The sequence below is a fragment of the Crassostrea angulata genome, chromosome 4 (assembly GCF_025612915.1).
Source record: "Crassostrea angulata isolate pt1a10 chromosome 4, ASM2561291v2, whole genome shotgun sequence".
In the NCBI taxonomy this organism is placed as follows: domain Eukaryota; kingdom Metazoa; phylum Mollusca; class Bivalvia; order Ostreida; family Ostreidae; genus Magallana; species Magallana angulata.
The window spans coordinates 30,313,130-30,340,067 of record NC_069114.1 but is presented as its reverse complement, the minus strand read 5'-3'; the positions used below and the strand labels follow the sequence as shown (position 1 = coordinate 30,340,067).

Genomic DNA, 26,938 nt, shown 5'->3' with positions numbered 1-26,938 from the left:
GAAAATCGGTATATATATTCAACCAACATTGATAAAACCACAGTACCTTAAATCCTTGAGTTCTTCTTTTTTTCTAGCCATGGTTTTAGAGTCCTCGTACATATATCTATGAATTAAGTAATCTTCATTTTCTTGGACCCCTCTAAGTCTCCTGATATCTTTATCTTCTGGCTTGATTGAGTCTTACAAATATTAAAAATAAAATAAAAATATCTCAAATTTCATATGGCTTTAATATCCGCAAATTAATTTAAAAATACGTCAATATGGTTTTGTAATTGAACTCTGCATCTAAATACTGCATAGCTATTACCCTTGAAATTTGAATAAAATTGGTTTGGTCGGTTGTTTTTAACACTATGTAGAATTTAAAAAAATTGGGGGTCAATGATTTTACCTGTTTGTACTCCCACCAGATCAATCACTTCAACCTCAGGCTCTTTATTTTCTAAACGAATAAGTAGAGTAATTGTTTTAAAAGTATATTTTAAAACAATCTTTATTTATAGAGATATATTATACAATTATAGATTTCATGGTAGATCGATATGTGGTTATATGCACCCAGGTCAAGTGATATCGACCGAAGAAACAGAAAGTGATATCTTCGGTCGATATCATTTTCTGTGTCTTCGGTCGATATCACTAGACATTGGTCCATATAACCACATATCGACCAACAATGAAATCCATAATAGTACTAGTTTTTATTATATAATTACTCTAACTGATTGGAGAAACTTTTATGTTATGGAATAATTAGTCAGGAAATGTTACATAATAAATTTCAACATTTAACATATTGTCAGTAACATTCTATAAGTTAACATGAAACAGATGTAAAGTATCACAGATTTGCGATAATTATGTTAAACATGTGTAAACTAAAAATATAACAGTCAACATTAACATGTAGAACTCAATATTGCACAAAACAAAATAAGAAGGATTAAACACATCACCAAGCACTAGCTTCAACAAGTTTCAAATATGAATGTTTTGAAATAAAGAGTAAAACAAAGTTCAACACTGTTCTAAATGTACCCTGCATGAAATTTCGAAAGTTAATTGAGTAATGCTGTAGTTGATGGTGAGATAGGAGCAATGATAAAGATTAGGCAGTGGAAGAAGAGGCTGCATAATGACGACAGAAGGCAGACACAGGGTGCGATAAACGTTGTCCAGACTGGACTTGAGACGTTAGAACCATTTTAACAAGAACTTGGACTTTCGGTAGGGCGTAGCTATCTAATTCTTGCGTCAAAACAAGTTTAAAATGACGCGGTTTCTAGCGAAATATGCACCGATTTCGTAGTCTTAGCTCAAAAGCCAGATAACTCTTGTTGATTTCAAAAAGCCATGGCTGAGTGGCCAGGAATAAAATAGACAGACCTACGTCACAGTTTAGCACAACTACCCATAGTCCAAGCTGTTGTTAAAATGGTTCTAACTTCCTAGACACTTTATTCACTGCTATTGATGTTACCAATGATGTTGAGAAGATCAACATCTTCATCAGCATTTATGGTAGAGGCACTAGGGCTTTTAACAACATGTATCCCTGCACACGATTTCTCAATGATGAGAGTAGACATTCTCTTTTTTTGCCTTCATATGCGACCCTTGAGTATGTTTTCAGTGAGTCCTCATGTTTATTATCCGTTTATTTTGTTGAACGTTTGGTGGGAAAAACTTTCTGAAAAAAACTTACCGTTGTTGGCCTCGAAACCTGGTCTTAATCAGATTTAATAAAACTTTTAATCATACACCAAAAGACGAAATGGACGTAAATACAAAGTATTTGCAGATCTCACGATCGTGTTCTTTAAAAGAAGAAGATAAAACCTGGATAGACTTTCAAACAGGAATATGTTCTGATGAACGAAAATTGAAAGTATATTAAACTCAGGTACGCGGCTACTTATAACCAGATTTATTCATAGTTTAGTATAGAAATAAGAGGGAAAAAAATTAGTTATTCCATTCCTGTTTGGGAAACACGCAAATGACTCGATCCACCGTCTCTCTAAGGAATAAACTCTCCCTTTAATTGTTTATGAAACGGCCAGGAAAGGCAACTGAATGACAGACCTCTGCTTTCAGTCCCATTTCATTTGACTGTATGGCAGGGTTTCAGTGTTTTTAGTGTTTCCAATTAGAAATCAAATACTTTTTATTGATGTATCTTGCTTATCAAATGTAAAATTAGTCACATACCTTTTAAGTAAATACAACACCGACACCTTGATGCACTGCTCTGCCCGTCCTTAGTTTTACTAAATATATCTGCCATATATAGAGGAAATCGACACGGGGAACTATTCATTGTGTATGCAAGATGTTTCATCTCAGTGTCTCTTCGTCTTCTTCCAATATACCATCTTACATCTTCAGTATCATTATCCTTCATGTTGAAATTCAATGTTACGTCAGATTTGATAATTGAAACTGATAGGGAGGGGGCTGGTGGACATTTCGTACTTCTGTCGTGGCTGTCCTCAATTTCACTTATATTGCGTTTCCTGTCAAAAGGCTTGAATCTTCGGGACCGCCGTGATTTTATTCGATGAGATTGAGTCTCACTTAACCAATAAGTGTGATAAGATGCCGTCTCTTCTGCCATCATACCGAACAGAACAAAAACCACAATTGGTTTTGACCCCTTTTCCTGACGAAAAAGTCTAAAAATTAAAACGGCGAATGATTTAGCGCTTTAAATTAATAATGTAATAATACAATGCAATTTTATGATTCTTATGTTTGCCCTTGGTTCCTGCTATGTTCAATGTTTATATTTTTAAAGATAATAATTTTCAAAGCCAATGGTGTCAAAAGAATAAAAATAACTGATAATGTGTTTATTTTGAAGATTAAGATTTGTTTGGGTTCTTAAAACTTTTTTCGTACTTTTTAAGCCAAAACTGAAAACGTTTTTAGTTCTTTATTAATCATTTAGCAACTGAACCTCTTTCAAAGTAATTACATACATCTTCTGTCTCTACGTTTACCACCGAAGTGCGTCAAACAGCTAGCAAAAGGTGTTAATAGATTATCATACCCTTGACAAAGTTTATTTTCGCATTTGAAGCGACGACTGAAATACTAGTAACGCATGCAAATCGAACAATAACATCATGGTTATGTCCCTTTCAATAACACACGTGTGCTTTCGGTTTAGGATAAACATTTTTCTTCTTTTCGTACTCATTTTGAGACACCTTTTTTATAGATACCTTAATTCTGTCTATTTAGTTCACACATTCACTTTTCCATATGCAGTTATTTACACACACGTGTCCACATTATATTTTTTTCGGATCATTTTCTGCCTACTAGAGAATGTTTTGAAAAGTAGTTTCATTTTCGATTTTAAATACTTGGAATTGTAGTGAATTTTACCATCGGGTTCATGATTAAATAAATAACCACAATATATTAATTACATATCCATTGTTGTTATATGTACCTGTACCTTACCGAAGTTGGACGTCTTATTTATCCGTCAGACTTTGGAGGTTTGTAACAATATCCGTCAGACTTTGGAGGTTTGTAACAACTCATAACTCATATTTGTGAGTTTCATTAAGAAATATATACTCTCACAACAGATTTCGTAGTTACAGGCTAGAGAATTTTTTGAAAAGTAGTTTCATTTTCGATTTAAAAATACTTGGAATCCATAGCATCATAGGATAGGCTTTAGGTTATACAGTCGATCTTCACTAAAATGTGTAAACAAATATATTTATAAAAGTTACAGAAAACACGTGTGTTTGTTTTGAATTAAGTTGGCGTGATCATACATATGGATTGGCTGATTAAGGATGTTTACAGGTGAATAAGGTGATTTAATCCTTGCTACGCATAACTTGTACACGTACAAGTAGAATTCGTTTTTTTTTATTATTCTAAGTTCGATGCCACTTTGCAACAGACTATCCCCATCCACCCCTCCCAAATCATAACATTATATTTTTGTCAGTTTTGTTTTTACATGATTTTTTCTTCTTTAATAGAATTAAAATGCTTGTACATGAAAGTAAAGTGACTTGAGAGCCATGTACATTGAACTATATACTTGTATATACATCATTAAAGTCTTATGCATTCGCACATGCGAGCTCGTCTTATAAAGAATGTGTTTGCGTTTTATTTTATAAATAATTATGTTCGGTTGAACTGGTGAATAAGATATCATTACCCGACAGTGCTGTGAAAAACGAAAAAAATGTTAAGCTGGACTACAATACGCAGAATTTCACTAATTTGTGTAATGAATATATTATTTTCCACGTAAATTTGTAATTTAACAAGTACCCCAATCTTCTACATAATTGCTTCGGTCTGATTCCTAAATGACTCTCCAGATACCAGTAGAGCTGATGGAATTCTGCTTCCTACCCTCACATTTTCTGTTCCTCGCCTGGCTTCTTTCTTCCTTGACTTCTTGGAAGTTTTAACCTTTCAGGGTTTTATGTAACTCACTTTCTTTGAGCTACACAGCAACTCTGCTTCATCTAATAGCTACCCCGACTTATATATACAATAATTATTGAAATAGTTCATTTCAAAACGATAACGGTATATTTCATTTTCATGGGTGTGCAGTAATTTCCTTTAAATTTGCATGGAGATACATTTGTTTCGTTGAATCTGGAGCTATTCAGTAAATTGACTTCATTTACGTCAATTGTTGCTGAAATATTAACTATTACCCAGTTGAACAAAGTAGCCAATGGGCCTCTGGTTTGATTACGTGGAGAACATAGATATTATTTTGTGATTGACACTGCCAAAATAAACCACTCTAGGAAAGTCCTTGTTCTGTGAAAAGAATGTTTTATTATGATGATACCATTATGTTGCATATTACTTTTATGATAATCACAAGAGTAATTCTAATTTTTGAGAGAAATATTTATTTTTTCTACTTCATTCTGTATTTTCCCCTTTTCCAATTTCACTTTCATGTTAATTGACTAGGGACAATAATTTAAACCGGTATGTTATCAGTTTTTTTCCTTTAAGTTAAATTATATATTATTATTATTACTTAATGCGGGGATAATGTAATGCTTTTTTTAAAGAGAGAGAGAGAGGATATTTAATAAATGATATGTTTCAAGATTATTAGATAATTTTCAACTGTCCCACGTAAGCTCATGAACATATTTTCTTCTTCTTAATGTTATAAATGATTAAGAAAGAATGCATTTATTTTTTCGTTCAATCCCTTTAGTAAAAGTATAGATATCGGTGAATGCAGTAAGATCCAGTAAGAGATTCATTCTGAGATATGAGCTGTGTGTGTGTGTGTGTATATATATATATATATATATATATATATATATATATATATATATATATATATATATATATATATATATATACACACTGTGTATATATATATATATATATATATATATATATATATATATATATATATATATATATATATATATATATATATATATATATATAACGTCTGAATATTATATATATATGATATATAAAACGTCTGAAGATTTAATGAAAGCGCTAACGTTTTACTCTGGGTTGTTTTTCTTTTTTTTAAATTTTCTATATATATCTATAAAGATATATACGAGGGTCAATCAAAAAATACGAAGGTTTTAGTCATAGCTTTGTTACTTAACGTCATATTATTACTAAATTTGGTAGACATAATTAAGCGGTAGTTTCAAACAATTTGCAAGAAAAAAAGTTAATAAATTCCTTTATTTCTAAGAATTATTTAGAATCTAATCTTGCAAAAATGAGGTCACGGCGCACGGTCAAAATTTGTGTTATGTCAACAATAAACCATATAATGTTGAAAGTAATATCTCTATAAATTGGGCTTAAAACCAAATAATATTGAAACTTCTAATTAAGTTTTGTCTTGGTATTCTATGTTCCAAATAATGACGGGATGTATTGTTTTGTCGAACAGATATTAGTAACTAAAGACAGATAGTCCTCTTTAGAACTGACTAAAAACATTGACGTCGCCGGACGTCACGGCGCAACGAAAGGTACAAACAAAATGAATTTAACCCTGGAGAAGCCGACGCAATCTGTGAAAATGCTCAATGGTGCAAAAAATAAGTCAACAATTATTTGAAAGTTTGTGTTAAACTGTAATAGATTTTGTGGGGGTGGTGGTAATTGTATTTTGAATATAAAACATTCCGAAAGAGAGTAGAATATCTGTAAATATTACATATGTAGGTCAAAAAATAAGTAACGTCAACTGACGTTCAGGGTTATCGTTACTGTAAACCAAGAGACAGACGGTTAGAAAATGAAAACTTTGAAGAACTAACTTATGATTCTCGAACAAATGTGTGCAAATAAGATGTTAAGTGGTTCAGTGCAATTTAAAAATGTAAGGAGAAAGGCACAAGAGACTAAGCGTGATCTAAAGATGGGGTTTATCTATAAACTGTGTGTGTTTAATATTGACGTCATGTTTTGAACGTTACCGTGCGCCGTGGTGACAAAACATGTTTTTAATAAGGGGTAACAAAAATACCGTTTCATCAAATGGACTAAAACTTCGCATATCAATAACATAAGTGTTGAAGCACAGATTAATCTGTTAAATATGACTTTTATGAAAAATATATGAAAGACAGCCACATTGTCTTCGTATTTTTTGATTGACCCTCGTATATATATATATATATTATATGTGTGTGTGTGTGTGTGTGTGTGTGTGTGTGTGTGTGTGTGTGTGTATTAGAGTACATTATAATTGAAAAACTTTCACCGGTTTAGAATATTCATATTTAACCCAAAATTACGTTTAAAACTTTTTTGAAAGGTTAAAATTGATTAAAATCCCTAGCGAGATACAGATCCGTAGTGAACCCTCTCTAGGATGTTAGATGACATGATTGGGAAAGAAACTAATTATCAAATTATACTTGATTTTATTGGTCATATTAATTAATACGTCGTCACAACTTGGAAGTGTACCATACCACTTTAATATAAACAAAGATATTAAAAATAGATTATTCAATTTTAAGAAAAGATAGGTAAAAAATTTAAAGCGTTTATATGCACAAACGTACAATATTCAATATTAACACAAAATACTTCAGTTATGATAATAAATAAACGAGAAATAAAGCTAGTCTGCAATCCGGTATACATCAGTACTGACTACCGGACAGGTTATGAATTTTATAACTTTCTAATTTAAAAAGTTGTATGTAGGAAAAAATTTACATTATACAAATATGTCAATACTTTTATCAAATATATTATTCATGGTAAATATATTTTCTTCTCTCAATTAGTATATTACATAAAACTTGCTGTTATCGTAGTCCAAGGGACATGAATTCTTCGGTATTTTGCATCACTCAGATGACCTACTTCTATCTCTGACCATCTGTCATTGTGAATTCTTTGTTAAAAATCATTGATTTAGAAACTATAGACCATTTATTTGTGGACTGTTTCCATGTCAAAGAAATATGACACTTCTTTGAAGAAATGGTTAAGAAGCAAGTTTTTTTAATGACATTTGATAAAAAAAAAAACTAAACTTTTTAGTAAATTCAAAAATAGAAATATGTATATACTTCAAAACTTATTGATTCTTACAGTAAAACAATTTATTTTTACCAGTAAATATAAGAATGTCCCAAAACTCTCATGTTAAAACGAACTGTCACTGATAGAATACTTTTTGAGAAACTACTGTACGTTGCCTAAGAATTGTAAATTTGCTGAGTATGAAAAGTATCGGCAAACTATTTATGATTTGTTATAAAAAGTGTTTATAATAATTGCAAGGAAATTGTAAGCAAATTATGGCAAAAGAAATTAGAAGCCTACTATTATATATACTCTTGCATATGTATGACTTTTTGATAGCTGCATATTTGTAGTGTTCCCCTCTCTTTCCCCACCCTCTTTCACCCCCCCCCCCCCCCCCTTGAACTAAAAATACTCAAACTTCCATGGTTGATAAAAGAAAGTATTCGAGATTGTTTGTGCATATACATGTCTGTTTGTCGGTGTATACACTTGTCTGTACATGTGCATGTTTATCTACGGTATGTGACTGTGTTTATATCTCTATCTTAAATGAAGGGAATATGTGATGTGTATGCACTGTAATCTAAGTAAATGAGAAGATGTGAATAATTTATACATTAAAGTGTGAATTAGAATAAACTCATTGATTTTAAGAAGTATCAGACGATTTCATTTTTATATATTCTTTAACAAACAAACAATCTTTGTATTCTAAAACATAATTGATACACAAAATATGGTCCATTGTTATTTTCTTCTAATATACAGTTATCAGCAATCATGTATGTGTAAGCAACATTTCATTGAAACGTATATCAATAAATCACAAAATTATGTAAACTAGACTCGAGTTTTGTTTACGAAACATAAAATTTCAAACTCTTTATCTTGCTTGTAACTAAATATTTAACATTCAAATGTTGGAGAAACAGTATAAAATACCCATATTAACCATTCTTAACATAAAAAACGGAAAAATAAAACTTAAAAACTTTAAGCTCAAATCGTGTTAAGTCCCTTTAAATGAATATATGTAAATAAACAAGGTTATCCCTAGCCTTTGTTGGTACATGCAAATCACATAGATATACTGACCGGGAAGTAAAATGATTTAAACACCTTTAAAATTGGCTCTTTTATGGTAAGTTTAAATCATATTTAACGCAATGTTTCATTATTAACATCCTTTTTGTGTTATATACTATTTAATCATCTAAATTTTAAGCTTGTCTGTAAAATAGAACTGTCTATATCTTACCTTTATATATGAACTAAATGAAATGCTATCATATGATAGTGTATATGACTTGTATTTGTACCTACACAATACCGTACATATGAATCATTAATGAGGGATATAATTCACAAAGGTATATTGATTAAAGGCTAGTTATATGATAAGTGATATTGACAAATAATCAAATATGTAACGGGAATTGACGTTTGAAAACATATTTAAATGCACTTTCGGTTTCGTTTTAAGCTCATCCGGTGAATGCCATTAATATAGTTCTATATAACCTTGCCACAGAAAGTTTTGTATTCATATAGGTACACCATTTTTAAAGGATCCATTTAATAATATTGGAATTTAAAAAAATATATTTATTCAAGTTTTTACCCGATTTATTGATTGTAATTGCAGTGCGCTATTTTTTCTTTTCAATACTCTTAACTGTTTCGATAAACTTTTTTTTAAGATTGATTAATTTAAACACATTTTTATCAGCGAATTTTCACCATTACTTGTATTGCTAATGCAAAATCTCTGACAACGTTATATTCATTGTTGCGTTTCTTAAACTATTCAAATCATTTCACATGAACTTAATAGTTGGATTAATAGGTATCCTTTAAAGTTTAAAGATTTATTTCTGGAATAAGTTATACTTTAAAATAATTATGTAAATATGAGCACACACTATTGTAATTCTATTTAGCTTATAAAAAAGAGTTGAATAAAACATCGATGTATAATTGTACGTCAACAAATATTTTTTATTCCAGATATAAATTTTTAAATGTTATTTAGGCATACAGACTCAGTGTTGATCGTGTGTTCTTTGTCTAGGAGTAGGGGATCTTTATTAGTTAAATAAATTATGTATTGTGTATTGCATAGCGTTGTCGCTCATATATTTACCTCCAGGGTATATGAGGACACATTGGTACCGACTGTCCTTATTTGCAAATCCTCCGAAATTAAACATTCAGTTTTCAATTTATAAGGGACCATGCGCAATTCTTCTGGTGTTTAACTTTATAAGGAATATGTTAGTATATACATAGTGCATGTTTGGGACGGAAACTGTTGAAATTGACACACCGAGAATTGGCGAGAAAACCATTGTCAACCGACACAAAGCGGAGGTTGACAATGGTTTTCAAGGGGTGTCAATTTCAACAGTTACCCTACCAAACAGGCACTATTTATTTTATTATACTGAATGTCTTTTTTTTTTTTTAATTTTACTGCTTTTATATAGAAAGGAAGTGAATTCTACGGCGAACCGTTCGCGCATAAATTACGCGCATGTAACAGTTCGTTGTTTTACCCGTTGCCAAGTGTGTTGCTAACGCTGAGGGTAATAGAACGGATTACCAACTGCGTCTAAACCAATCAGATTTCAGTATTTAACATGAAAGTATAATAATTAATATTATGATCAATGAAGATCAAAAGGACTACAAACAACCAAATTCTGTGTTTATTCCTGTATACGGATAATGCAAATTCTTTAAGTTATCTTTTCGATAGCATAACCAATATATATATTTAAATGTATCTCGTGTTTTATTGTAGAGACTTCCGTACAAGAAAGAAAAATACAACATCAACATAAATTTGCAACGATGGCATCTAAAGCAAGAGATCACATCGTTGTGGTGGCCATAGATTTTGGTACAACGTACTCTGGTTACGCCTATTCTTTCCGATCTGATTTTATTAAATATGAAACGGATCATTTAAATAAGATCCACATAAATAATTGGAATTGTGGGGATCTTATGTCCGAGAAAACACCTACAACTCTGTTGCTTGACAAAAACAAGGAATTTGTCAGTTTTGGTTATGCTGCAGAAAATGACTACAGTAGTATGACAGAGGAAAAAAGGAAAGAACATTACTATTTTCGCCGATTTAAGATGATGTTATACGACAAGGATGGTAAACTGGTGAGATCAGTAACCATGTATGACGTAACATGAAAATAATTAAGTATAAGTCATGAAACTAATGTACCACACTTTGAACTCACTTATGAAAAACATTTGAAAGAAGCGGTATGCCCATTGATGAATAAGATATAGAACTTTTCTACGCCAAAGCACAGACAGTAACTTTAATGAAAATCAATAATATAATTTCGTTCATTAGACTGCTTAATTTTATTTCAGACACTGACAAGAGATACTGTTTTGAAAGACTTGAGAGATAAAGAAATGCCAGCTATTGATGTTTTTGCTCGTTCCATCGAATATCTAAAGGATGAATTCGTAAAGAAATTTGAGGAGAGAAATTTACAAGTATCTATCACACCTTTAAACGAAAACGTTACTTGGATATTAACGGTACCAGCAATCTGGGACGAGCCTGCAAAGCAATTTATGGAAGAAGCCGCTGAACTTGTAATGTTTATCTATATTATCATTTCATATAATTGTCATTATGTAAAAAGTTTTTTTTTTACGTAAAATTTATCGTGATTTTATGATAGGCAGGTATTTCAAAGGAGTCTCTCCTCATCTGCTTAGAACCAGAAGCTGCAGCTGTGTACTGTAAATGGATTCAAATAGAAAGGGACGATGATGCACTAAACGTCATGAAACCAGGTCGAAGGTTTCTAGTGCTAGACGCTGGAGGTAAGATTATAAGATCATCATGATGCCTATTCTCACAAATACTAAAGTTCAGAATGTTAGGTTTGGTCAATATTACATACACAGTATAATAAACTAATTAAGATTAATGGCTTCAATGACCAGTTCTACATTTAAATAGATAGCTAATGTTCTTGTGTTTGGTTCGATAGGAGGTACGATTGACATGGCAATGCAAGAAGTGAGAGAAGATGGGAAGCTACAGGAGATAAACAGGGCAGAAGGAGGAGATTGGGGAGGAATCTTTGTTGACGACGAGTTTAAACAAATGCTGGAGGGTATTGTGTCCAAACCCATCGTTGAGGCATTCCGTATGAAACATACTGGAGATTACATCGCATTGTTTCGATACTTTGAAAAAAAGAAAAGGCAAAAGCAGACAGGAAAAAGCGTGCGTGTTGATATTCCACCAACTCTCCTGGAGATAGCTGAGGATTTCATTAAATGCATAGAAGATCATGGTTTGAAAGATGATGTAGAATTGAAAAGAGGTAAACTTCAAATAAAAGTCAGAAAATTTGAGGAGTTTTTTAACAAGGTACTGGACAAAATAGCAGTCAAAGTTGAAGAAATGTTAGTTTCTGATACAGCCGAAGGAACTAAAGTCATCATTATGGTGGGAGGGTTTTCAGAGTGTGAGCTCCTTCAAAGTAGAATTAGGAATTCATTCCCGAGTTGTACAGTAGTGATTCCCCAAGAATGCGGATTAGCTGTACTAAAAGGCGCTGTTCTTTTTGGTCATGACCCAGATATAATTGCTGCCCGAGTGGTGAAATATACCTATGGCGTGGATACGTACACACGATTTATCAAAGACAAACACCCAGAATCAAAGAAAAAGATTATCAACGGGATAGAATACTGTACTGACAACTTCGACATTTTCGTTAACAAAGGAAAGCTAGTACATTGCAACGAAGAGACCGAAAAAAACTACTTTCCTATTCATGAAAATCAAACTTCGGTCAATTTTGCTGTGTTTGCCAGCAATAAAGTAGAACCACAATATACTGACGGATGCAAGGGGATAGGATCTCTGACTGTCCCTATGCCAGACACAACAGGAGGCACCAGAAGGAGAGTAAAGGCAAAGTTTAAGTTTGGAGCAACCAAGATTACTGTTGTGGGATTCGATGAAACGTCTAAAAAGTCTGTGGATGTAAAAATCGACTTTTTGGAAAATAAACTATGATTTGGTGTATTATTTGTACAAATATTGCTGAAATTATAAATTTCTTTAAAAACTTTTTACATATATTAAATTTTAAGCCCCTTTTGGGACACATTATTGGCCCGGGTGTGATTTGAATATTATTTACCCATTCTGAGGATGCTCGCCTAAAAATGTAGCCTTGTAGCTCTTTAAAAGATTATTTTAAACAGATTTTCTATATATCTTGAACCGTGAACCCCTCTTGGGTCTCAGTATTGCTCGGGGGAGGGGGTTAATGTTTGAACAATTTAGGGGTTTTCACTTTACATGAAAATTTTGATGTAAACATTTTATTGGCATTTCTGGTGCAGTGGTTCGTGAAAAGAAGATAAATTATACAAGACACATACTCTATTTTCTCTGTTTACTTGATTATCCCCCCCCCCCCTTTGGAAAAATTAGATCCTTTATTTAAAAACTTCAGAAGGAGTATTTGTAATAAGTTTGGTCAGCTTAATTTTGTGTTTCTAGAGAAGAAAAAAAAAAAAGATGTGATAAGTTTACAAACCGATGAACAGACATACAACAGGTGGTCAGAATTAAAAGCTTGATTGATTATTTAAACTTTCTGGAGAGCTAAAAATCATTCAAATCTTTAAATATTTATTATTAAAATATTACTATGAAAATTGGACTTTATCATAGTGATTTATTCACACTGGTGTGATATCTCAATACAACTTTTGTATCAAAGTTTAAAGAACTATACTTGTATTCGGTGACATGTGCTTTTTTATCCCAAAAAATCAAAGTTGTGAAAATATAGAGCTTTAGAAATTTGCTAAAAAATAATTATATGCAATGCGAGTATTTAAAGAGAAATTGTCTGTTAATCATGTATTGATGATCTAATTTCAATATACATATATGTTCGTATTGGAGCAAAAATAGGTATATCCTGTCATTCATTTGAATAGGAATCATCAAGTGCATGCTTGCTCTAACACCCTTTATTACTATGTAATGCAGAATAACAAATTGAACAACAATATACGTAAAAAGATGCTGGGGGAACACTGTGCTCTACATTTTTATTTTTAAGTGTGAATAAATATTGTTTTTTTTTCCTTTTTATCATTTCTTTTTTGTAAAAACGGGTAGTAACCCACTCTAGAAAGGTGATATAACAACTCAGCTTTCTACATCATTGTAACTGACATATTTTGTTTTATATGTTATTAAAATATTTGTCTGACATATCATTTTTTTTATTTTATTAAATTTGTAAACAGAATTTAAGTTAACCGCTGCAATTGGACCTTTTAACATACCGGTAGTCCTCTCTTCTGTAAGCAGTGTTCGGAGTCAAATTTAAGAGCAACCACTGAAAGATGCAAGGTTTGAAATTCATAAAGAAAAAATTAAATACTATTCGATGGAATATTTCGACTTTACTTATTTACTTGGACTCTTTACTTATTTATTGAAAAATACACGTATTTAAGTTTCTCAATGTGAATTTGTAAATTGAAGACTCAAAATATTCTACTTGAAATTGTCAAGGAGCATCAAACAAAACACAAATAGATGTATATGTAATTGACTGAATTTTATTTCACTTGTAAGAATGCCTTAAATAATGCATAAAGATAAAATAATCAAAATAAAATATTGCACAACCCTAAATATACAAATAGTTTTGCAGCCAAACAAAAGCACTGTCAGAGGGAAAAATCCCATGCAATATATACTATCATGTACAGTGAATACATGAAACAGCAAAAATCAGATAAAATGCCAACAATTCATTATAAGCAAGGCATAGATTAATTAAGACAAAGATAATAAGAATACCCATATTTCCAGAAATGCAAGAAAACATTTTATGAAATTTAAAAAAATTATAATAAAATTCCCATGACTTAATAAGCATGATTAAGAGTTTGAGTCAAAGTTTACAAAATGTTCAACTTGTGATGTTATGTTTCTTGCATATTGAATGCTACAGAAAAAGCAATGTTGGTTAAAGGGTTCACTACGAATCTGTTGGTCATATGAGTTTGAATCTCACTGACGATTTTAAAATTTTAACTTTTCCAGAAATTTTAAAAAAAATGTATTTTTTGGTTAAATATTTTAATATTTGAAAATTCCGAACCGGTGAAAGTATTTTGATAACAATGTACTTTAACCCACATTAATATCGATTGATGTCGCATACCACGTACCTTAGTAAAGGTTGCAATAAGTGTACTTGCTCTTACAGGGGCTGAATGGTCAACAAATTAACCATCAAAAAATGGGTATTTTCTATATATTTATATTTACATGGAGCTCTTGTTCTAAAGGAGATCAATATAGTCTAAAATTGGCCTTGGCCCTCTAAAGTGAACTAATGTAATAAAGAGAGAGAGCGATGTTCCAACAGAAATGTTAACGCATAAATTATTCATATAGATATCAAAATCAAGACAGTTAGGCCAAAAAAAACCCGTTTTTTTGGCAAATCAAGCGAAAGACAAGAATTGTTATGTAGATCAAGCTGTTTTAACATACGAAGCTTTTAAACACTGAGATCTTTGAAGAAAAAAAATAGTTTAAAAAACTACTAAACAAAAATATGCTTGTAAAATACCAAGTATATCTAATCTTGGATACCATAAATATAAACACAAAACAACAAAATGAATTAAGCCAAAAATTTGACAACAAATTACATGTACATTTTTCTTAAAAACAACTGTATTCATCACTCCATAACAATATTCATTTTTCTTAAAGATTCCATGCAACCTTTGTCACATTTTTGTAAGAAAAAAATTGATATTTTTGTTGATAAATATTAACCAAGTGCCATTTTACAGAATACAGAAACATAAATTTTGCTTTCATTTTAGAAGTATAAACTACAGGAGGCTGAGCGGTCAACAAATTACCTATCAGATCTACCTTAAAAATCTTAATTAAGATATGAATTTTTTTTGGTAAACAATGATTAAAACTGTCCAAAAATTGCAAAAAACAACCATTCAACTCTTTTAATGTACATGTTTTCTTTTCAATCATCACAACGATCAAATAATTAATAAAACCCATGTAAAGCATGCACATCCTGAATACACATCACTAATATCACAGAAATCTATCAAACTGAGACAAGTGTCAGTTAGTATTCTATATATCTCCCTGAATGCCAAATTTTATTTCATGAATTAAAGTATTTTGTGGAAATTTAACCGATACTAAGATGGATAACTCTGAAGAGTTTCTTCAGCAGGAAGTGCTTGTCTGGTTCCCCTTTGTTTGGTTCTCCTGGTGCACTCCAGAATTTGTATGACCAGTCCTTGGTACTGTACTTGTAGCCAAGTTTGCTGATGACTGTTTGTCACTGTTTAAAAAATTTGTAAACAAAACTAAAACATCAAACAATTCTTCAAAGAGTCAAGTTAAGACTTTATTAATTTAATACATTATAAAAATGATAACGAAGTAATCTTCTGCAAAAATATCTGCATTTAAAAAAAATTATGCAAATGATTTGGATTTTACAGTATTTATTATTTATATTTTTTTTTGCTTTATTTACCACTTAAGCTCTCCTCGACTTGCTACTCAAGTTATCTTTGACGTACTAGTCAAGTGCTTCTTGAGTTACTACTTCAGTTATCCTTGACATACTACTGCAGTTATCCTTGAAATACTACTCCAGTTATTCTTACCACACTACTGCAGTTATCCTTGACATACTACTCCAGTTATCCTTGACATACTACTGCAGTTATCCTTGACATACTACTCCAGTTATCCCTGACACACTACTCCAGATATCCTTGACATACTACTCCAGTTATCCTTGACATACTACTCCAGTTATCCTTGACATACTACTCCAGTTATCCTTGACATACTACTCCAGTTATCCTTGACATACTACTCCAGTTATCCTGGACTTACTACTCCAGTTATCCTGGACTTACTACCCAAGTCCTCTTCCACTTACTTCTCAAATTATCCTAAACTAAAGAAGTAATCTTTTACAAACTACTCCAGTTATTCTAGACTTATTAACCCAGTTATCCAAGACATACTGATCTAATTATTCCTACGACCATATTATGTGTATTGAGTTTTACTTACGAGGGTGTTTTATCCAGCTTATCCCGCAGTGACTTGATGATGATGTCTTTGTGAGTGGTCTGCATGTGTCGGATCAATGTGGACTCCTTCACAAACTGTCTGTTACAGTGGCCACACTTCAGAAGAGGGGCCAACAGGTGAACATTCCTTACATGGCGGTTAAGGTCACCTGGCAAAATGAAATGTTCATGATCAATTGACAAAAGGTATCCCCCAAATTTCTTTTTTTAAAACTCATAATAAAAGTTTTATACCTGATTGAAAGAACTGCTTTTCACAGTGGTTGCATTTGTAGGCTCTCTCCTTAGAGTGGAATCTCATGTGAACCACTAAATCACTCTTTCTAATGTAACCTGAATAGAAATACATTGAATTCAATTCAGAAATCATGCCTAGAACAAAGGAAAAGTAGGAAGACAAATCCCCTCCCCCCCCCCCCCAAATAAGCTACAGTTCATATATATTTTTGTACGGTATATATATATATTTTCCCAAAATATAAATGGACCCAATGAGTACCTTCTTCGTGGTTTGTTTAATTTCTGTATCAAATAACAATGTATAGTTTGTCTCATAATTACCTTTGTCACAGACTGTACACCTGTGTGGCTCTTGCTTTGTGTGTATCAACATGTGTCTTTTCATATCACAGCGCTGTAGAAAGAGTCTGCCACACTCACTACACTTGTATCTATAGTTGTCCTGTAAATAGCACATGGTCTAGTAAATATTAATAGATCATACTGGTATACATATTATCCAGCACTTTTAAATGACTTTCAGAAAAATTACTTTGAATTACTTGAAATTTACATGTAATTCTCAATCAAAACACTGACTTATACATTCACATAAAACAGGTCATTTTTTTTTATTTAAGATTTATTTTCACCTTCATTTGCCTTTTATTTTTAAGGCAGGACTATTTCAAAGATTAAAAAAAAATTCTCCAAATAAGTGTTTGGAGAAGTTTAATGAGAAACAGAATCATTAATTTGTTAGAAAATTGTGAATGGACAATAACAACACTGTGTACACTATACAGTACCTGTGTATTGACTGTGTGGATCATTCTATGTCGGGTGTAGTTCCCCACCCTGCTGAAGGAAGCACTACACAGGTCACATTTGTACACGTGGTCCTCGTCTTCTGGCTCCACCTCCTCACACTTCTGGTCCCTCTTCACCACTGACAGAACCGCCATCTTGTCCGCATTTTCTCCTCCAGATTCTCCGCCACCTGTTTGGTGGGACAGCTGACCGTCACACTCAGTTAAGATAGCATCTTTCTCAATTTGAATTTCCTTTGAGTTAGACATGTTTTCTATCGATGCTGACAGAGATTTTCTGGTCTGTTGTTCTTTGCCTTCCGTGTCTTTGTCTGGACTTTTCGCAATAAGCACAACCGAAGACTCGGTCTTGACTTTCTTTGGAGCAGGGGGATTCAAAATGGACACATACTTGACCTCCCTTGACTTACTGTTACCCTCCATAACTTTCTTATCTACATCTGCATCTACATTAGATGGCTTTCCTATTTCAATGCTGACTTCTTTGTTACACGGACTAGTATTCCCTTTCATGGCTTTTGTAAGGGACTCCATTACAAAGTTCTGATTCCGACAGTCAAATGTCAGAGCAATGTTTTTGCCATACACCAGTATCTTGGTGTTCCTCTGGTTGTCCGAAGGTTCTTTTGATTGTATTAGAGATTCTGTGTCAGTCTGTTTGTCCATGTATACTTTCAAAGGTTTTCTTTGATGTTGATGAGTAGACAAAACTTGCTGTTGAATTCCATCCATGCTATCTTGAAAATTTGAGGATTCCTGCCTCCTGATCTGCATGCATGCATGTCTGTTACTTTTTTGCAAGAGAGTTTTGATGGTCATGCCTTCATCCAATATCTCAGTGTTCACTTTCCCACAAGATGAATTGGCAGTTAATGTGCTTTGAATGGACACAGCTGTGTTTTGGTCACTAGAAATCTGCAAGATCTGATTTGGAGTAGTGATACCTTGTTGGGTATGAGAGGAAATGCTAGAGTATGTAATACTACTCTGGTTTATTTGGCTGGGTAAAGATTGCAACAAGAGAACATTTCCCAGCAACACTGCGGCTGGAGAATTGCTGTGTATCATTTGAGAAGAGTTAGAGTTTTGCTGTTGAATTTGATTCGCAGAAGATGACTGGAGGTTTTGACAATGTCCCAGTGATTTTATAGAGGACAATAATTGCATGTTTTCTATTGGGATCACCTGTATAGCTGGCATTCCCAGCAAGTTGGCTTGATTGAGCTGAATAGGTTGTATATTTGTCACATTTCCCAAGTTTAAGGTATTTGATGTAGGAATAGGTTGTTTGGGTAACATACCTCCTCCTTCCAAAGCAGCATTCACGATGCTGTATCCCTCACTACAATCCTCCACTGCATCAGTTCCCATGTCTGTAACTGGGTTAACCAGAGGAAAATCTGAGGTTGTGACCAAATCATTTGCAGGACCAAGATCAAGATGAAAATCTGAGGCGGAGAGATGTTTATCTGCATTGTCATGGTGACCAACACACTGATTCGTTCCAGAAACAGTATCCAAAAGTTGCCCTGTCCCAAGGTCCAATTTGTCAGCAATGCTGGAGTTACCTCCTCCAAAAACTGAATCATTTAACTGGCCTGGTTCGGGGAAATTGAACTCCATGTTACATCCTAAATCCATTTTACCAGCAAGGTCATGCCTAATAAAGTAAACAACTTATCATTATATATTACAGTTGATACATCATATGTTGTACAATACCTCAATAAGCATATTTTTATTTTTTCAGTTTTACTTAACATTATAATTAATACAGTGTACCAATTCATAGCTATAATATCATGATGAATCATAATTACATACATGTTCATGCCATGTATTCTGAGGAAACTGAGTATTTATGCTGGATCCTCCAAATTTAAAGCATTAGAAAACACAAATCCCTGAACCAATATCTCTATCAGGTTTGCAAAAATTCCAAGAAATCCAAATTTCATATATTTAAAGTACATGTACTTCTACACTACACACTGATCGATGATAAGATCATGCAGATTTAAATCCTAAATCTATCAAATGATGTGCATTTAAAAAAGGCTTTTAATTTAAAAAATAAAATTTAATTTTAAGACAAGTATGATACAAATTCTTGCTTGAAAAATGTTGGTCTGCTCATAATTTCTATCAAAGTACTTATTTTCAGGTTTGATCCTTACTTAGGCAGTACATTAATCACAATCAACCCCGTTACGGTAACTGCGGTACTGCTCTTTTGCAGGGCAAAATGACATAGTTTGGTGAAATGTGACTTACGTCAATAGTTTCATTTACGTCATTTAATTATCTATCTACTGAAATTTCGGCAAAGTATATCATTTTGTCCTGCAGTACCGCAGTCATCGTGAAGGGGTCTATTAGAACATTGATTTGTGAAGATTATTATTAACCGTTACCAATGAAAAGTTGAATTACATGTATTAGAGGAAACATGTACCCATGCACGTACAGATTAATAATGCATCTGGTTCTGTAAATTTAGAAATGATTGGGAGAACTGTAATTTGACTTATCTAAAAAGGCTACTATATCAGTATATAAGCATATATATTATTACTGACCTTTTGGTCAGTATTTGGGTTTCTGCATCATTGTGTATTGAATTCCAATTTATAGACAAAATGCAGAAAGACAGAATGGTTCTCTCCTTAACAGTCTAAATCATATAATCTCCACGTTATGTGAAAAAACTGATCTTTTCTTTTACAAAAAAAAAATTATTTTGTAGCGTGCTGTGATAATAGAGCTGATCAGTATCATGTCTATGACTCGATTTATTATTGTTTTCATAATTTAGCCATAATTACCGAGGAAATTCGAACTGAATAAAAAATTTAATAAATTACCATTGAAACTTACCCTTCCTGCTACGGCATATTTCGTAATGTATATTTAATCTGACCACAAAACGGACTAAATGATGATATATTCATCACTATTGAATGTTCACAGCTACATGCCATTGCAAGTGAGCGATTCAGCTCATATCAGAACTGTAACGTTACTGTCTTTGTTTACAAACAATGCCGTCCGATTGCACTGAACCTTGGTAAACGCCCATGCGAATGAAATTCAATAAAAGACACATAAGTTGTAGAAACAAATAAAGGGCAAAGACCAACTACTCATGGTTAATTAATTATCGATAGATGAAAGTTGATAACATATTGTATTACTCAATGCGAGTTATCTGCCCATACTTATGGAACACTTGCGGAAAAGGAGTTACATTTGTTCGTGTAAAAGCGCGCTAAATTTAAATAAAAAGGAGGAGGGGTGGTCTTCATGAAACACTTATTAAAAATTTTATTTCATCAAACCATGTTTATTTGTTATTTAAAACTACAAACATTATTCATGAAATGTAAATAGCGAAGAAATGCACTGCATGGCTATCGATAACATAATTTATAACCAAGTTTATAGCCTAATAATGAATCATTTCTTTGTATTTCTTACATGTTGTTTTGCATGGTATCTTATCTGGCCTCAAATTGGCTTTTTTTTCGCCTTATTCACCGATCTTCTTCCTGTTTTCATAAATTAATGAATAATTTAATGTGAGCAATCTCACACTCCCTTTATAATCATGAGATATTCCATTTTTGGATTAGCAGTCACAGCCCGGAAAAGGAAATAATGATATTGATTATGCTATTGTATACAGAAATAAAAAATTATGGTGGATAGTTGAAAGGAAATTTGTTACTCATTATACTTGACGTATATTAATTATTAAGTAATTAACTTGATTTAACTGCAGACGAGCGTGTGCCTGAAATAAGATTGTGATGCGTAAATGTACATGTACATGTATCAACAACTCAAGCAGAATATTCAAATATGAATAAGAAACACCAAAAAACAGGGTTGGGGTGCGGGGTGCATATAGCTTATTGGTGAATCAGCTGATGTGTAAGAAGAGAGCGAAAGTGTGTGTTATGACGCCGCGGGAAGTGATGTTCTTACGGGTCTGTCATACCCAGCGCCGCTATTCTTATTGGCCCCGTTGCCTGCTGATACATCCAGTGTTACGTCGCCCCTGTACTTCCGGAATAGCCGACGGCGATCCGTAAACACGAATGAGAAGTACTACTAAAAGACGTACCGCATTCATTCATCAAGCACATCTTTAAAAAAAATACTTGATCACAGCTAAGACAGATATTCACCTAGGAAAAGATTTAATATCACGGAAACAATTCTATCTGTATAAGGTAAGAACATCAAGTTTTGAGAATATTAATGTTAAGAAATTCAATTTGAATTTGAAGGGTTTTGATTTAAATATGAAATTATTAATATAAAGCTATTAACTGACTTTCGAGGTCAAAAATTTATTCACGTATTTGCTCCATAAGAAATCAGTTATGGAATATTGCCACTTGAATGAATCCTCTTCTTTTGAATACACATGAACTAAGTATTTGATATACATGTATAGATAAAAAAAGTGAATAAAGAGGTACATGTGGTCTTCAGAAATTACTTAACATAACTGAATGATCGTGGCCAAATGTAAGCTTTATTAATTTCATGTTAAAGAAAAGCTTTTCTTCGTCAGAGGTGTAAAGAGATATACGAAATCTTAAAATTTTAAAACTAAAATATATTTGGAATTTTCTTTTCTGAATAATAATTTATGGCTAAAGAAATTATCTCTCAAATTTTAAGGTAGACGTGATGGGGTATTTTTTGATTACCCAGTCACTTTAAGAGATAATTTACCACTCCACTGTTTTCCAGCATACTAAATTATTATTTTTCGTAATATTTGTTGAAAAAAATATTGAATATATGATCATTTTAGTATCATAGTAAAATTAAAGTGAAGAGTTTGGCTGTTTTATTGTATTTTTAAAAATACATTTGCATAACATGATCGTAATTACAGTAAAATTAATATATTAGAATATTTTATTGTCTTTTACAATTTTAGATATTTCAATGATTATTTTTTTTTATTAAAAAGATTATTAAAAAAGTTTCTACATGTACATGCATATTCAAATGGGACGATATATATACATACAAAAAAATAATTTATTAATGAGTAAACAGGAAATAGGAAGACAGAATTGAAGTGACTGAATGTTTACAACTTTACATAATGGTAAAATCGACAAATCAATCATATATACCGATGACCTTTAATATCAGAGAATACAAATGGCCGCTAGATATTTATGACATTTTCAAGCTTCTTTATTCGTTTACACCAGTTGACCCACGCCACACACTAAGGGTATTATGTACTCATTAACCGCCCTCAACCTTCCCATCTGTGTGAGTTTGGGACACATTGTGTAATATAATATAAGAAAAGTGTTCAATACTTGCTCCATATTTGATACACGTTTCTGTGGATTTTATTATTTTTTTTTTTGGGGGGGGGGGGGGGAGTGAATATAGTAATAAATTAGCAATATGTAGAAATTACAAAACAAATGTCCTAAGATATATATAGCTTGTATTAGTAAATAATGATGTAGTACATTTAGTTATTTTTTAAAAAAAGATCAACTTTTCTCAGTTTATTGAATGACAAATTTTGTTTTGATAAAAAGAAAGAAAAAAATCTATTTTCAAGAGTTTTCAATACTTGCTCCATCTTTGATACACGTTTTCTGTGGGGGTTTTTTTTTTGGGGGGGGGGGTGAATATAGTAATAAACTAGCAAAATTTGTAGAAATTACAAAACAAATGTCCAAATATAGCATGTATTGGTAAATAATGATGTAGTACATTTAGTAATTTTTAAAAAAAATTCAACGTTTCTCAGTTTATTGAATGTCTAATTTTTTTTGGATAAAAAGAAAAGAAAAAAATGTGTATTTTAACACTAAAATCATTCTTTCGCATAAGTACATGTATATACATGTAACGTTCTGTCGTTACTTAGTACACTATGTACATGAAATAATTTACTAGCTGGTATTTTGGGGGGAAAACCCCTATCCAATAAAGGAAAAGCAAGAAATATTTCTAGTTATACTAAACCAAGAAAAATCAGCAAGTATAAAGGCAAGCCGAAATTATGAGATTTTGTTCTAAAGTATCATTTCAATAATATGATAGGTTTTTTTTAATGTAGGCTAACAACATACCCGGTACATGTATATAAAATGATTACTGAAAAAGAATTTCATCATAACAACCTAAACATCACAGAACTAAACAAATACCCATCTAACTTAGTATTTAACGAAAACATAACATGCTAAATATTGATATTTATCGTACATTTTATTTATACAATAATACTATATGTTTTGGATATGCACATAAATAGCAAATAACTTTTTTTTTTATTTGCTACAGCTTAGTTTTATAGAACAAAAAGAAACCCCGTTAGATTTAATTACTGCAGCTGATCAATGAATTATCCAAATATATTTCTTTCTTGTAATTCCCCAATAAAGAACAAGCAACGAACTTAAACGTTCTCGCTGAAAAAAAACCAAAGAATTTTCTACTAGTTTCACGTGAAATAAAATATTAATTCTACTTACTGATGCAATTTATAATTGTATTCACATTGTGTTTATATAGATAAATTATATATCATTTAGTCTTAAAAATTCGAAGCTATTAAAATGGCACGAATCAATAGGTCTTGGAACACGGCATCTATTTGTCATATACTGCCCTTTGTTCTTGGAGTAAACGAAAGTTTAGTCTTCAAGTTTTTAGTGTTTTACCCGTCAATTCTCCTTTAAGTAAATTAATTTTATATTTGCAGAATTTTAAAATTCTATAAATACCTTTTCTTCTTCTATTTCTGCTACATGAACTATATTGATGTCGAGGCATTATACTTTGAAATTTAAAAAAGTTATCTTTCTGCAGAAAAATATTCGGCACGTGATTCACATTTGGTTAATTCTGTTTGTAGAAAAAACAAAATGACAACACTATGGATCTCTGTTCTCGCTGCTCTAGCGGGGATCGTCTGCGGCCAGAACCAAGATTTTGACCTATCTCAGTTCGATTTTAGCGGAATGAACTTTGGCGGAAACCAGCCCGCTAACAATGGTCCCACACAGCCCCCAGCGGGACTAGCCTTTTCAAACCAAGCTTCTGGAAACAATGTACAACCACCGCCAATGGGTTCTAACCAAGGCAACCCCATGACGATGCAGAACAACCAACAACCGATGCTCAACAACCCACAGCAACAAGCAAACCAGATGGCGTTCCCGCAACAAAACCAGAACATGGCTGCCCGCAACCAATTCCAGCAACCAATTCAATCTTCCCGCGTTAACACTGGGAGTTTAACCCCCGAAGAAAGTTGGTTAACAGTGGGAGGTTCTCAGATGCAAAATAGGAACCCTGCACTGAGCGGATCCGTAGGTAACGGGATGGCAATGAATCCCAATGGACAGCCAGGATTCCCCATGCAAAACGGATTCCCCCAGAACGGACCCCAAGGGGGATTTCCCAACAACCCACAAACTGGCTTCAACAACCAAGGAGGTAGATTCCCTCCCAACCAGGGCCCAGGGGGAGCATTTGAACAGTTCGGAACCTCAGGTAACGACATGTTCACCTTCAATGTGAACGCAATGGGTACAGGCCCAAGCGACTTCAGCGCCTTCAACAACAATCCTTTCGCCGGTACCCCCTTTGGGGAAGGGATTAACGTGGACCAAAACCAATTCGGTAACCCAAACATGAGAAATCCTATGAACCCTTTTGGCAGACAACAACCACAGGTCAGCTTTATTGACCCCAGCGACCTCCCACCAAGTGTTCGAATGGCGATGAACATGAACGGAAGACCTGTCGGGGGATTCATGGGGCCCGCTCCCGGCGGTCTGCCCGGACTGGCGGGCTTCACGGGCTTCCAGCCTCCCGTACTGACACCAATCCAGCAACAAAGCCGAGGTGGTATTGGGGGATTTTTAAGCAGAAGTAAGTTCTGATTATCATTGTTTGGCATAAAAATCATCAATTAAAACTTTTAGCTCCATGAACAGTGAAAGCACGGAATTCACTGACCGACACCCGATATTCGAATATTTATAGTAATTTCCATATTTACAAGAACTGTTGCTTCCTCCTCTGTGACGTATTACATGTGAACGTATAAATAGTAAAATCATATGGCTTCATCAGTGGGCAACGCTAAATAAAATCTGCAGTAATCACACCTATTTCACATTCCAAATGGACCGTCAAAGAAATCATTTTACTTTAAATATATATTATTTCTTTCGATATACATGTAATTGTGTTCGTTTCTTTATTATTATTTTTTTTCTGTTGCAGTTTTTGGTTAGGGGAACTTTGACTTCAAGGAAGATGATTCATCAAGAAGATTCCGTATCAAATACAACGCGGTCATCTTTGTTACTGAAATCACAGAGTTTCCCATTAAAAAATATAGTGCTAAATTACAGGAATTGTATGAGTAAAAAAATATAAAAATACAAAAAGACTGCAATTGCTGAAATGTCCCTTTTACTTTTCTTAAAAAAAAATTATAATATATGCAGTATTTAAAAGCCCTGTTCTCTTGAATAAACAAGAAATGTTACATTTGTAACTAAAGTCCTTGTTTTTACCATATCTCAATCGTGTTCACTAAGACAATCCATTAGCTACTGTTATATTCTCTCTGAAGAGAAAATTAATCTATTTATTTGCGAAACTGTTTGTTGAAATAAATTGTTGATGTTACATAAAATGGTTTTTATGTTGTCTTCTGCAAACAAGAGGTCAATGATTTTGATTACTTCACATGCACTACACGTAACGTTATACATCCATTGTCAAAATTAATACAATAATTACATACATCGAGTATGATTCCCTCTATTTTTAACAGAAACTTATAATTAATACATAGCTCTAAAGAACACGCCCTGTTTAAGAAAAATCACGGACTGCACGAAATAATCATGATAATGTCTGACTCCAATTCCCATTTAACAGTAATTCAGTGAATTTTACTTACTTTTTAAAATATATTTATTAATTTGTTTAAAAAAGATGTAAATATAAAAAAAAAATCGGAAGATGTAAATATAAACAATAAAATGCTTTCTTGGATGGTTCATGCGGGTTATGAAGGTGGCGATCATTGCAGAAAAGAATTTACATAGCTCGCTAACGTGGGT

At 32.7% G+C, this 26,938-nt stretch overlaps 4 protein-coding genes across 10 annotated transcripts in view; 2 read left to right on the top strand and 2 right to left on the bottom strand.

Annotated features, from left to right (window-relative positions):
- The window catches only part of LOC128179733 (kinesin-1 heavy chain-like), a 30,418-nt gene extending 26,803 nt beyond the window's left edge, over positions 1-3,615 (bottom strand). For all 3 annotated transcript variants that reach the window (XM_052847279.1, XM_052847280.1, XM_052847281.1), the window contains exons 1-4: positions 3,478-3,615; positions 2,218-2,681; positions 398-448; positions 47-182 (exon numbers count right to left, since the gene is read on the bottom strand). In XM_052847279.1, the coding sequence (XP_052703239.1) occupies positions 47-182; positions 398-448; positions 2,218-2,626 (596 nt within the window). In that variant the 5' untranslated portion in view covers positions 2,627-2,681; positions 3,478-3,615. The remainder of the gene's footprint in view (positions 1-46; positions 183-397; positions 449-2,217; positions 2,682-3,477) is intronic.
- Positions 3,432-13,840, top strand: LOC128179734 (heat shock 70 kDa protein 12A-like). Of its 4 annotated transcripts, none has more exons than XM_052847284.1 (5): positions 3,432-3,545; positions 10,358-10,731; positions 10,954-11,184; positions 11,274-11,418; positions 11,589-13,840. In XM_052847284.1, the coding sequence occupies exons 2-5, from the start codon at positions 10,408-10,410 to the stop codon at positions 12,626-12,628; spliced, it is 1,740 nt and encodes a 579-aa protein (XP_052703244.1). In that variant the 5' UTR covers positions 3,432-3,545; positions 10,358-10,407; the 3' UTR covers positions 12,629-13,840. The 4 variants fall into 4 exon arrangements, with proteins under 4 accessions (XP_052703244.1, XP_052703242.1, XP_052703245.1 ...); XM_052847282.1 differs by having other exon boundaries at positions 3,441-3,515; XM_052847285.1 differs by having other exon boundaries at positions 3,521-3,572.
- Positions 13,841-13,881: 41 nt separating this feature from the next.
- On the bottom strand, positions 13,882-21,024 carry LOC128181869 (zinc finger protein 853-like). 2 transcript variants are annotated; one of them, XM_052850418.1, is made up of 6 exons: positions 20,673-21,024; positions 17,775-19,455; positions 17,308-17,428; positions 16,981-17,079; positions 16,727-16,895; positions 13,882-15,977 (listed from the first exon to the last, which is right to left on the bottom strand). In XM_052850418.1, exons 2-6 carry the CDS (start codon positions 19,434-19,436, stop codon positions 15,860-15,862), a joined length of 2,169 nt encoding a protein of 722 aa, XP_052706378.1. In that variant the 5' UTR covers positions 19,437-19,455; positions 20,673-21,024; the 3' UTR covers positions 13,882-15,859. The 2 variants fall into 2 exon arrangements, with proteins under 2 accessions (XP_052706378.1, XP_052706379.1); XM_052850419.1 differs by lacking the exon at positions 20,673-21,024 and adding an exon at positions 20,375-20,639.
- An 849-nt stretch (positions 21,025-21,873) lies between these two features.
- LOC128180935 (uncharacterized) lies at positions 21,874-26,505 on the top strand. Its single transcript, XM_052849140.1, has 3 exons — positions 21,874-22,030; positions 24,709-25,730; positions 26,088-26,505. Exons 2-3 carry the CDS (start codon positions 24,719-24,721, stop codon positions 26,096-26,098), a joined length of 1,023 nt encoding a protein of 340 aa, XP_052705100.1. The 5' UTR covers positions 21,874-22,030; positions 24,709-24,718; the 3' UTR covers positions 26,099-26,505.
- The last annotated feature ends 433 nt before the right edge of the window (positions 26,506-26,938 follow it).

What these genes read in the sequence shown, in the direction of transcription:
- LOC128180935 (XM_052849140.1), top strand. Translation starts at nt 24,719, where the DNA reads ATGACAACACTATGGATCTCTGTTCTCGCTGCTCTAGCGGGGATCGTC.
- LOC128181869 (XM_052850418.1), bottom strand. Translation starts at nt 19,436, where the DNA reads ATGGATTTAGGATGTAACATGGAGTTCAATTTCCCCGAACCAGGCCAG. An exon ending in GTGTACAGTCTGTGACAAAG is followed by an intron (nt 17,080 to 17,307) that starts GTAATTATGAGA and finishes ATTTCTATTCAG; the next exon opens with GTTACATTAGAAAGAGTGAT. An exon ending in AAGCTGGATAAAACACCCTC is followed by an intron (nt 15,978 to 16,726) that starts GTAAGTAAAACT and finishes TTTTTTAAACAG; the next exon opens with TGACAAACAGTCATCAGCAA.
- LOC128179734 (XM_052847282.1), top strand. Translation starts at nt 3,461, where the DNA reads ATGTACCTGTACCTTACCGAAGTTGGACGTCTTATTTATCCGTCAGAC. An exon ending in TTATCCGTCAGACTTTGGAG is followed by an intron (nt 3,516 to 10,357) that starts GTTTGTAACAAT and finishes GTTTTATTGTAG; the next exon opens with AGACTTCCGTACAAGAAAGA. An exon ending in TCTAGTGCTAGACGCTGGAG is followed by an intron (nt 11,419 to 11,588) that starts GTAAGATTATAA and finishes TTGGTTCGATAG; the next exon opens with GAGGTACGATTGACATGGCA.